General features: G+C 42.7%; 1 protein-coding gene across 1 annotated transcript; it reads right to left on the reverse strand.

Annotated features, from left to right (window-relative positions):
* Positions 1-381: 381 nt before the first annotated feature.
* Positions 382-7711, reverse strand: LOC139710356 (protein Tob1-like). Its single transcript, XM_071622280.1, has 2 exons — positions 7432-7711; positions 382-3636 (listed from the first exon to the last, which is right to left on the reverse strand). The coding sequence occupies exon 2, from the start codon at positions 3630-3632 to the stop codon at positions 2673-2675; it is 960 nt and encodes a 319-aa protein (XP_071478381.1). The 5' UTR covers positions 3633-3636; positions 7432-7711; the 3' UTR covers positions 382-2672.
* Between the last annotated feature and the right edge of the window lie 3370 nt (positions 7712-11081).

Below are 11081 nucleotides of genomic sequence, written 5' to 3' on the forward strand. Positions count from 1 at the left end.
GTCATTACCGCACTTTCGAGCGAAGCATGAATAACGCACACCATCACACGGCGTATCAGTGCTCAGACATACGATCAGATACTCAAGAACACGCAAGCAAGAAACACACAAAGACAGAAATCCTAAATTTTGTAAATTAATAAGACTTCTTTTTTTTTTTTCTGTGCCGGCAAACATTCGCCAGAGACGGTTATTTTTATCTTCATTTCTAGCACACGCTCGCAAATACTCGTACATATACACACACATAACCACACACTCGCATGTCACATGTCAAGAAAATGTACACACACACACACACACACACGCACACACACACACACATCTTTTTGAAGAACCATTACAGAATGTGACAAGCAAATAATTTTTGATGCTCTGAAAGAATATTTAATATAAACTTACAAATTTGATCACAGTATAATCATGATTGAATGGATACAAATTACGGCGCACCATTAACAGTCGTCCACTTCTTGTAAAATAAGTACATATTTTTGTCTTTTTTTGTATTGCACAGTCCGTTACAAACGAGATCCCACTTGTTAAGGTATATACCATAACGTATAATATCTTACAACAGCAACTTGATGTTTAGTACTTTATTATTCCATTTACTCTAGGATGTAAACATTGTATCTTTCCTAGATTACACAAGGATGCGAACCATAATCGTGCGTATTATTGTTTTGGTTTTGGTTTTTTTTTCTTTTCCACAGAAAACTATTTTTTGGTTGTTGTTGTTTCTTCTTTATATTGGCAAGGGTTGTTATGGTTGGTCCTCGAGGAAGGACAAAAGCTTTTCAGTGCTTTGTAAACATCAACGGATGATACATCTGCTTATGCTTCTGCTTTTTGGAACATTTATTATTCGTGACAAAGCAATAGCAAGGTGAAAGTCAAGGCAAAAAATATGCACATTAGTTTTTTTCCTCTCTCTCTCAATGAAGAAAAAATATAATATATATACCATGAATTTCCACACAAATTTACAAGTATCATAAATAATCATATATCTTAATAATTAAAGCATTTTTGTTTGCCTGGAGCCATGTCATTAATGGACTGTACATCAAATCTCAACGTTATAAGTATTTTTGTAACGGTTTCTCCGTAAAGACAAAACGAAAAATATATATGTACAAATTGCGTAAGAAAATATATCCCACGTGGTTATAAAAAGAAACACCATCGGGGATTTAAAATAATACAAAATCTCTATAGATTGGTATACGTACAATATAATATATATTATCACGTCAGCAAGTTGGACAGAGCTTGTGATGATATGGGTCAAATGCTTTCGTCTGATTGGTCACAAGTTGCATGACGTAATTGCATATCACTCACGCTACGTAAAATACTATCGGCATGAACAGATGGACCATTCGCGAAAGTCTCTCTCACTGGAATATTCAAGTACATTCTTGGCTATGTTGTTCACCGACAATAATTCCAGAAACACCTTAAACATTCTCTCGTGCTCAAAGCATTCTCCTTTGAGTGTCTGCTTTCACTAACAGTGTAAAAAGATTGCAAAGTATCTCATTGTAGATTATTGATTATGGACATATTGATGAAAATCGATGACGATGATGATAGTGATATGACCACAGTGATGATTACAGTTAAAGTCGTAGTACGAAACTGTACAAGCTATTGATTTTTCTTACTCCCGTATCGTCAGTACAAAAAACCAATATCCTTAGGTTCAATACTTCAAATGGCAAAGTTACGAATTATAACATGTTATGACGTACTTTACTGAGATAGATATCCGACGCTATGTATTCACACCAGCTTCGTGATAGAAAGCAAGAAAGAGAGATGGTTAATGGAATATATGTACACATTTTTAATATAAAGGCGCTTGAGTACAGAGTATACTAGAATGACATTAATAGGATTGTTTGAAAATGGTTTAGAATACACTGTACTCTTAACGTCGCAAAGGTATTGGTGGTTAATACATACTTCTAAGAAACCACATATAAGAGTGCAAAGGTGTCACGAAATCTACAGCGCTTTTTCTCCTTTTTCTAATGATGGAAAGTGATTCCTACGGTGCATCCACGCACGTAGGCGGGTGGATCCGGGGTCTCATCTCAGTCACGTGACAAAAGGTGCGCGCACCTCCGTCAAAATGACGGCCCTCCGTAGAAGTTCGAATGGAAACGAAAACATGTCAGCTCGACAGTGACAGTGAAATATCAATTATTTACAGCGTGAAAACGAGGAAACTTGAAAAGAAAAAAAAAGAAGAAACGAAAAGGGGCACAGGAGTCAGACAGGTGAAAATAGCACGATGGGTATCACACAGTTAAACTTACGTTACGCAGTACTTAAAGCCTTCCAAGTTACGTCAATCAGTAAAAAATGCGAGGATTACCGGCCTCATGTTAATCGTAATATCAAAATAGTATTCGCTATAGTATAGTAAAACCGTGTAAATAGTATTCGTTCTCAAACAACAATTCATGAAAAAATAGTTTGGCTATCAAGCTGCTTGATGCAACGACGATAAAATGTGTTGCACTTTGCAAATTCAAAAACGGAAGTACTTCAAGAGTTTTCTTTTTTTTTTTCGTAAATAACACATGTATAGAGTGCGAATGAGGCTATATTTCAGCGATACGAAAAATGGTCGCATTGATTAAAGCCCAGTCTTGAATCGTTTAGTTGGCGACAATAAGCGAGGGTTGGCCGTACTGGTCCGCGCCGCCTGTGGGTAGCCCCCAACCGTCCGGTAGAAAACACCCCTCGGGGGTTAGTCCTGTTGGCGACACGTGATGCGTGTTGTGGAGACCAGCTCCAGGGGTGCCACTTGCGTCACTCCAGGGAGTGGCGTACTGCTGCTGCATCGACGGCACGAACTCGCGGGCGTTGGGGGACAGCTGCTGCGGCGAGCGCTGGCTGCTGCGGTAGTTCTTCATGGCTGACCGCTGCTTCATGTAGTTGGCGAACTCCGTGGGCGAGAGCTGCTGGAAGTTGACCCGCTTGCCAGAGTTCTTTGGCTTGGTGGAGCCGAATTTGGTCTGGGCGAAGGAGGCAGCCGTGAAGGTGAGCGCGTTTGGTCGGACGAGAGGGGTGGTACTGGACGAAGTGGACGACGAGCCGCCTGGACTGCCGGGCGCCACTGGACTGGTTGAACCCGTGACGGATGGGACGGACGGCACTGTGTTTATGTGGAACCCTTGGAGGGAGGAGCCCAACGAGTCCACCAGAGAAAAGGGGGCCTCAGGCTCCATCCCCTCCTCCACCACTGTCTCCTGCTTGTAGATGACTGTCACCACGCCCTTCTCCGTGATCCGGTAGCTGACTTCGCCCGGGTCGATCCACATGGTCAGTTCCTGGGGCAGGTTCTCGACCACTTCGTCGACGTCGAGACCGCTCTGTATGATGGCTGCTTCTACGGCCGGGTCCACCTTCTGGCGATTGATTCGGATGCACCTGAAACCAGACCCTTTGTTCGGTTGGCCAGGGTACCAGTGACCCGCGAACTTCAGGTACAGAGCTTTCTCCATTTCCTCCGCTAGGACATTGACCCTACGCCGAGGAAGCTTGTTGTAAAGGTGGCTTCGGAGGAAGTCCACAGCACACTGCACCTCTGACTTCATGCTCAGATTAGACGCCATTTTTCTGTGCATAAGAAAAGACGACAATAGGCAAAATAGATTAAAGGACAATCACTCACATACCAACACATTGTATGATATATTTGAAATTTCCTCCTATGTTTAAGTGCTTAGCATTCACACACAGATACACACAGAAAGCTGTAGAACGCATCGGTTCTTGCACGAGTGCCCTCACTTACGTACACGAACAGCTGTTCAGTAATAACGCATCCGGCTCTGATTCAACCGATCGATACGTTCGCGGCTCCCCTTCCGAAGGATCCTCGGACGTCACATCCCATTCTCAGATAAATTCTAAGCGTGCCAGCGAAATCGATTTCCCACCGTATGTTACCCGACAATGATGACGTTTCCATTTCGAACGTGTTTAGTAAGTTGTACCCCCCCCCCCCCGGTATAAACGAATCACGTGACCATCGATATGAACCCGGCACACTTATTGATAATCGATCTGCAGGGTTTAGCTAAGCTACTGAGTATATTCAATGAACAGTTAACGTGAACGAATGCAGCTTTTGTTGAATATCATTGCTCAATCGTTGATATGAAATATAAGGGATGTGAGGTTAAAGATACGAAACAAGACATTCCACAGCGAGTCAATGGCCTCGGTAAGACCATGCAGATTATCTCGAGTGAAACGAACACAGTATAGGGAAAAGGTTGATTGAGTGTTGTGTGTGAGTGTGTGTGTGTCCCTGGTTTTGCGAACATCGTTTTTTATTCCCTAAAGCCTTAGGGAAACATTTTTACTGGTGCCAATGTTTCATGGGGTGCATCCAGAATTGCTCACATTGAATATAATTTAATGTTCTAATCGCTTCCGTTCATTTATAAACAAAAACTAGAAAAGGAGACATATTTCCAGAAATATACTGCGAATTGTTTACGCTATATAGCTATACTGTACCATTAAAACTGAGGGAAAGTGTTTTTATCCTATTTTTTCACTATTTCTGCTGGTAGGAAACCGTTCTAATGGCTCGTGTTGCCAGCCAAAAATAGGAGGTATACCTAATACGGCTGTACAGCCAATAGGGTAAAAGGTGTCTTCTGGTTTGATGGCATGGCTGCGTACACAACAGAAAGCGTGCACAGAGCTGTGTGCAAACAACACGGATGAAAATGTTTCGCGCTTGCTCTGCATCGGAAACGACCAATATCACTTTAACCCGAGCAGTGACGTCACTGGGCTGTGGAAATAGCGTCCGAGGGGAGAGAAAGAGAGAGAGAGAGAGACGAAGAGAAAAAATGCTGCTAGTGGCAGGCGCGTTGTATTATGATCACAGACGCCGTGAGATAGAGAGAGAGGAAAAGAAAAAGAGAAAGAGAGGGGAGAGACGGGAGCATCATTTTATTCTGCTTCAGCCTACCGCGTTTTTATTCGCTGACCTTCATCACCAATACTGTCTCGCAATGCAAATGCGATGTTTACTCCTCAAAGACGAGAATCAATTTCTTATCATAGCACTCATCAAATATCAAGGGGAGGTATATGAATAAAAGAAAAAAAACAGCAAAGAAAGCTGAGGGTATAGCCATAACTTGCTGCAGCTTTGATGTATGTAGTCTACATTATCATGGCATCGGTTAGGCGATGGGAGTGGGGACTGTCGTAGCACACTCGGATTGTTTCTTAATGTTTACCAGCCGGCCCGAACATCTGTTACAGAATGGTATTTCACACGACACAGATTAGCCTATCTTCTTCTGATATAGGCACAAGTGGGGATAGCTGTACTGTTTATGGGCCATGTTTGACATAAGTGCGAAATTGCATTGCACGTTGCATGGCAGTGCAATTCAGAAGTGTTGCTTCGCCAGTGGGAGAAGAAAGGATCCCAAAACTGATTTTGTTATCATTATTTTGTTATTATTTTTTCCACCTCCCTATGTATTCCCTACTTATTAGAGAACCATTATGGACATACACAGACAACGGAGAGGATGAACAAAATCGAAACCCAAAGCAACTCCAACTACCCCCCCCCCCTCCTCCTCCTCCTCCTATTCCTCCTCCTCCTCCTCCGCATCGGAATCTTGGTAAACATTTCTATCCGGGAAGACGACGCTTGACCAGTGCCGCTGTACGTGAAGCGGGCATCACTCAGATCCCTTCTTCCACTCGTCTCGTCGGCTTGGCGCTCTATCACCCCCCTTACCCTGCTCCTCTCTACCCTCCTTGAATCTCCCCGTACACACGTCACTAATTCATTAGCATCACTTATCCTCCAACGTACGAGTGCATCCGGACCAAGACAAGAAAAGCCTCCGAGAATTTCGCCCTCCTCGCGATGAACGCTCGACGCGCGGAGAGCAGAAAAAGGGGGTGGCCAGTATAATGCAGAGAGAAGGGGACTGATCGGAAGGGTGGGGGTAGGGATGGGTAGGGAGGGGTAGGGAGGAGAGGTTTAAAATTAAACAAAAAATCGATGGGAGATACGCATTGAGCATACTTCGGGACATAGATAGCTCGTCTCCAATGGCCCTATTTACATGGAATGGACTAATCTACGCTTCCCACGCACAAGATTTTATTCCCACTCGGCGACACCAGAGATGCCTCATCCAACACATCTTTAGCAGCATTGGGAGACGTCGGATTTTATGAGCTATTTTTTTTTCTCATATAATAAGTCACTTCTGCTTGGTTTCACATTACCTAGGTGGAAATGTGTTGCACAAAAAAAAAAGAGGAAGGATCATCCAGGTTAATCAGCCTCATGGGTTCAATTGTTGAGAATACTGGCTGGTATGACGAACTGCGGTAAATGCTTCATTAAAAAAAAAGGAACGCAGCTGTTGTTGTTGTTGTTTGTTTATTTCTTTTTTTTATAGCCAGGATGTATAGTATTGCCAAACTACCATTAGAGACCTGCACCATATGTGTCCCAATTAAACAAACTAAAAAGAATAAGGTTGACTTATTTTACTTCAATTATAAAAATGTTTTCTTGTCATCTTGTGAAGCACCACTAACTGTTCACCTTTAGCAGAAAGTAGCTAATGCTGAGCCAGACTACTCGTCGCCTTTCCATCTTTAGCAGGAATATTTCAATTAGCAGCATGGTACTAAGGGCCTAGCAGCTGATGGTAGGTAAGGGGGGTGGGGTGGGGTGGAAGGCAGATTATGTGAGAAGGAAATGACAGTGGCACCGCATACCATGCTACTATACGACCCTTGGTCATTGCAACGTTCATCCGTCCCAGCCGGTGACTGCCGTGGGCGCCGGCCGCACGAGGACGGATGAGACACATGCCGCACATAGCATTCCTTTCCCTCCCGATCCCCCGCGCTCCATCCATTCAGCGTTCCCTCATCGGCATAAATTCCAGCAGACGACTCACAAACATTCAGCGCACACCAAGCTATACAGACAGCCTTATGATCATGATCGGTGATTCATAAACACCTACCCTACCGATCATCGTGACAAGCTTTCATGAGCTCTGCATCGCACAATAGTGCTGAAACTGTAACTCAGACACTCACTTTCAAATATCACCACATTCCTTTTGAAAAAAAAAGGAAAACGTATTTGCCTGACATTGATTATAAAAAAACTGTCCATATCATGGGGATGGTGTTTTAGACATTGCCTTAAAGTCATATGTAAAATGCTGGAAATAACAGCATACAATGTGAATCTCAATGAATAGGTTCCATCGTCAGTCACGAACATAAAATCTAACCATTGAACAATTCATGGCGAATGATATCGTAATATGCACATCTTGAATCTGAAAAATACAAAAACGAATCTCGACCGAAAACATATATTCAAGAGAAACTCACCTCAAATAAAATAAATCGCGAGGTATTCACAAGTAATGAAGAGCAATCCTTGATTTAAGGAGATGTTATGGACCCCTGTACCAGACAGACAAGTTTCAATGGTCAGACGCGTATTGTTCACCGATCCAGGTAGGAGCGTGTGCAGACATAGGATCTTGCCGGCGATCTAGAACGTGTGCTCGCGAAGTACTAAAATGAGTTCGGCGTTCGTCAGCGGTAGGTGTTATACTTTTCACCGTTCGGGGGGAAGAGCTGTGATCGTGTGTGTGTCAGCGGCCTGCGCTTGTCTGTGCGACTAACGAAAATTCTGCGTCGCCGGCTCAGTTATACTTGCTGCGTTGCTACGTGCGAAAGATTCGACCGCTGCGTAGGTAGCTCCGTTGGTAGGAAGGAGCACAACACACACAACGCACACACACACGTACACACACACACATACACACACACAGACGCACACGTTCTCATCACTTATGAGGTCACGCTCCCTCATTAGCATAACTAAGTAGCGAGAGGAATCAAAACACGGGAGGATATCGACTCGGATGGTAGGATGTTATCGCTGACTCCATATGCGAGATAAAAGAAAATAATATGTTTATGAATGCTATTACAAATATTTTGCCTCAAACTGAATTTTGCGTCACATCTGGCTATGACAAGAAAACAAGTACATAGGCTTGAGCTTTACACTGGCAAGGGGGTGAAATGCTGATTGAAAAATAGAGAGAAAAAGACAAAGTATTTTAATCATTTTTCCTTTGGCATTTGGAGGGGTGGGGGTTTGGAGAGGGGGTAACTATCGGTGGATATTAGTGATGTTATTCATTGCCCATATGGAAAGCGATGTGTTGCAATATTCTTTCCATTTGATTGACAGTCGTGATGGATAGCAAGGGGGCAAATATTTGTCTATTATCGCTCCCCAGTCGATGGGACACGGACTTCTCGAGAGAAGGGGGGGGGGGGGGGTATATGGAATGCCGGGCGCCCTTTTGATTGTGCATTAGAGCGCATTGGAAATGCTCGACTCGTAGGGTCCGTCCAGCGGGGTACGACACGCCGGGACATTGCCGCACACTACTTATCAGAGAGCGAACTACCCTCCTCATTACACGCACGTGTTTATTACTGACTCCTATTTCGAGCTCGGGTACGCTTCCCGCGTTTGCATTGCTTTTTCCTGCCTCGAAAACATGCCGAGAGAGGAGGGTGATATCTGTTTTAATAGCCTTGCATCCGCCACACGCTTTCGTTGGGACCCTGCACTCGACTTTTGGGGCGGAAGTTAAGCTTTCCAAGGGACGGGGGGCCTTTCTTTTTGCTTTGGCTAGGACAAGGCTATTATTAGTCGGAGGCCGAGCGGTCTCCCGAGAATAGGCCAGGGTGGATTAAACGTTTCCGTTACCCATAGACAAAATAGATTAGTGTCAGTGTGAAGCGCGGATCGCGGCACCGCAAGCCCGTTAGCAATGATCCGACGTCGTACGCAGGCCCGAACGGAATTCGCACAACTGCAACATCGGGTTACTTACGATCGAGAACTTTCTGAATATATTGGTTTGTGTATCTGACATTATATATAACTTATATATATGTATGCATACATGTCATGTATACTTATATTTCATAGAAGAATACAGGCAGAAAGTTATCATGGTGAAATATTAAGACCATAATTATAGTAATGAGAAAGCATTAGAAAAGAAAGGATGATTAGTATAACGAGATAAGACACATAAAAGTTTACGAAAGCTTTGTTTCCTGTGATATATATTTTATGATTTTATATTTTGATGTGTATATCAATCTGTAATAATGATGACAGACAGTGTCAGAACTGCTTTAAAAAAGCATTACGGAAAAGGAAAGAAAAAAAAAACCGTCAGGTTCTTATTTTGTGTCCCAACGGTTAACCTCTCACCGGATGCGGTTTCTGAGGATCTGGGCTCCTAATTAATATCTTTACAAGTTTGATCTTGCTTTTGGTACTTTGCGATACGAACGATTTTGAGGTGCGAATACATATCATCTCTCTCTAATGAGCGATATGTTAAAAAAGGCTAGAAAAGGTAAAAGAACGTTTGATGATATCACAACTTTAACGAATCTCAAGGGAGAAAAAAAAATAGTTTAAGAATGAAGCCAAGGGTTGATGGTTTTTGGAACGGAAAACCCACATTGTGCCTAAATCAATTACATATACATCAACGCTGTATGTCGCGTCCCATCATAACACGTCATTTTGGTCTACCATAGATTATCATTCTCATCACTCACGTGATTTACTTGAGTAGATAACATCCCCATTTCATAGATCTTATGGAAAGGGGTAGGAGGAGGTGGGCGACGAAAATTATGGTTATTTTTACCCATTAATGTCAGTTCTAGATATAAATGTCTGGTGATAAAGACACAGATTTCGCCATCACTGATTAAGACCCCCTCCTCTCACCCCCCCCCCCCAAAAAAAAAAGGAAGAATGATTATCTTCCCTCTACCACGGGTCAATGCGCTTCTAAACGTCTAGGAAAACAGCACATAAAGAATTAAGTTCTTTGTTAGATTGCTTTATATATGATAAAGTAGAACGCGATACAAAGTAAGCTTAAAAAGTATTCTTCTCCTACTTCACTCCTTATCTTGGTTTTAATAAATCACAAGTACATCCCCATAAGACAACGAAAACCTTCAAAATTTTGAAAACACAAACCCAAAGATATTTGTGGCTGTCATTAATAAGCGTTTCATCCCATTTGTTGGTTAGGAGCCAAAGAAATGGACTAGGGGAGCAGAGGGGTGATATTAAGCATCAGGGGATTTCAAAATGCTTGCCTAATGATAATGATGAAAAATATGAGTTATTATTTCCTACAAAGAACTCATGATATTTCGTTATAAGACAAGCACACACACATACACACACACACACGCACACACACACACACACACATGATTGCAATGACTTCTCCTTATGCAATTCGACGTCAACTAGACAGCCTACAGTTACTGCAAATCAACCCCATGTACTGCATACGACAGCGCTCCCAGAAAGTCTCCTCAGAGGGCGGGAAAATGAGTCTGTGACACTCTTCGCCTGAGACATTTCATTTTCAGATCGACGTTACTTAAAGCTGTTCCATCAAGACAAGAAGAATACATTTCCTCAATTTTGATTAACCCTCCAGAGTCTGTGTAATATGTCGCTGACACAGTTTCCTTGATCGTAATGTACTCCTATATACTGCAAATTGGCCTTAGCAGACGGCATCGTCATTTTGTGCCAAAACGCCCTTCCTGCTCGGTTGATACAAGCATGCAATTTTCAATGAATTGTGACGTCAGTTGAGACTATCAGGCAAAATAACGGAGCAAAAGGTTAGAGGCTAAAGAAAAAGATCACGTTGTTTTCTGACAATGTCTGCTTACGCCAAATACGCCCTGGTAAATCGATGGATTGTTTTCTCAACTCGAAGAGATGTTTCGTGATGCCTTTTGTACTGGATCTTAGTCCCGGCTTTATTATTGTGTGATTTTAAGAAATATAGAAAGAGAGAGAGAGAGAGAGAGAGAGAGAGAGATATGAGAAAGAGATAGGGAGTTAGAGAGAGATATATATTTTGAAATATACATATTTCCAAGACTAAAGAGAC

The sequence above is a fragment of the Diadema antillarum genome, unplaced genomic scaffold (genome assembly GCF_040938485.1).
Source record: "Diadema antillarum isolate AM-2024a unplaced genomic scaffold, OU_Dant_1.0 seq00001523_RagTag, whole genome shotgun sequence".
In the NCBI taxonomy this organism is placed as follows: Eukaryota; Metazoa; Echinodermata; class Echinoidea; order Diadematoida; family Diadematidae; genus Diadema; species Diadema antillarum.

What these genes read in the sequence shown, in the direction of transcription:
- LOC139710356 (XM_071622280.1), bottom strand. Translation starts at nt 3,632, where the DNA reads ATGGCGTCTAATCTGAGCATGAAGTCAGAGGTGCAGTGTGCTGTGGAC.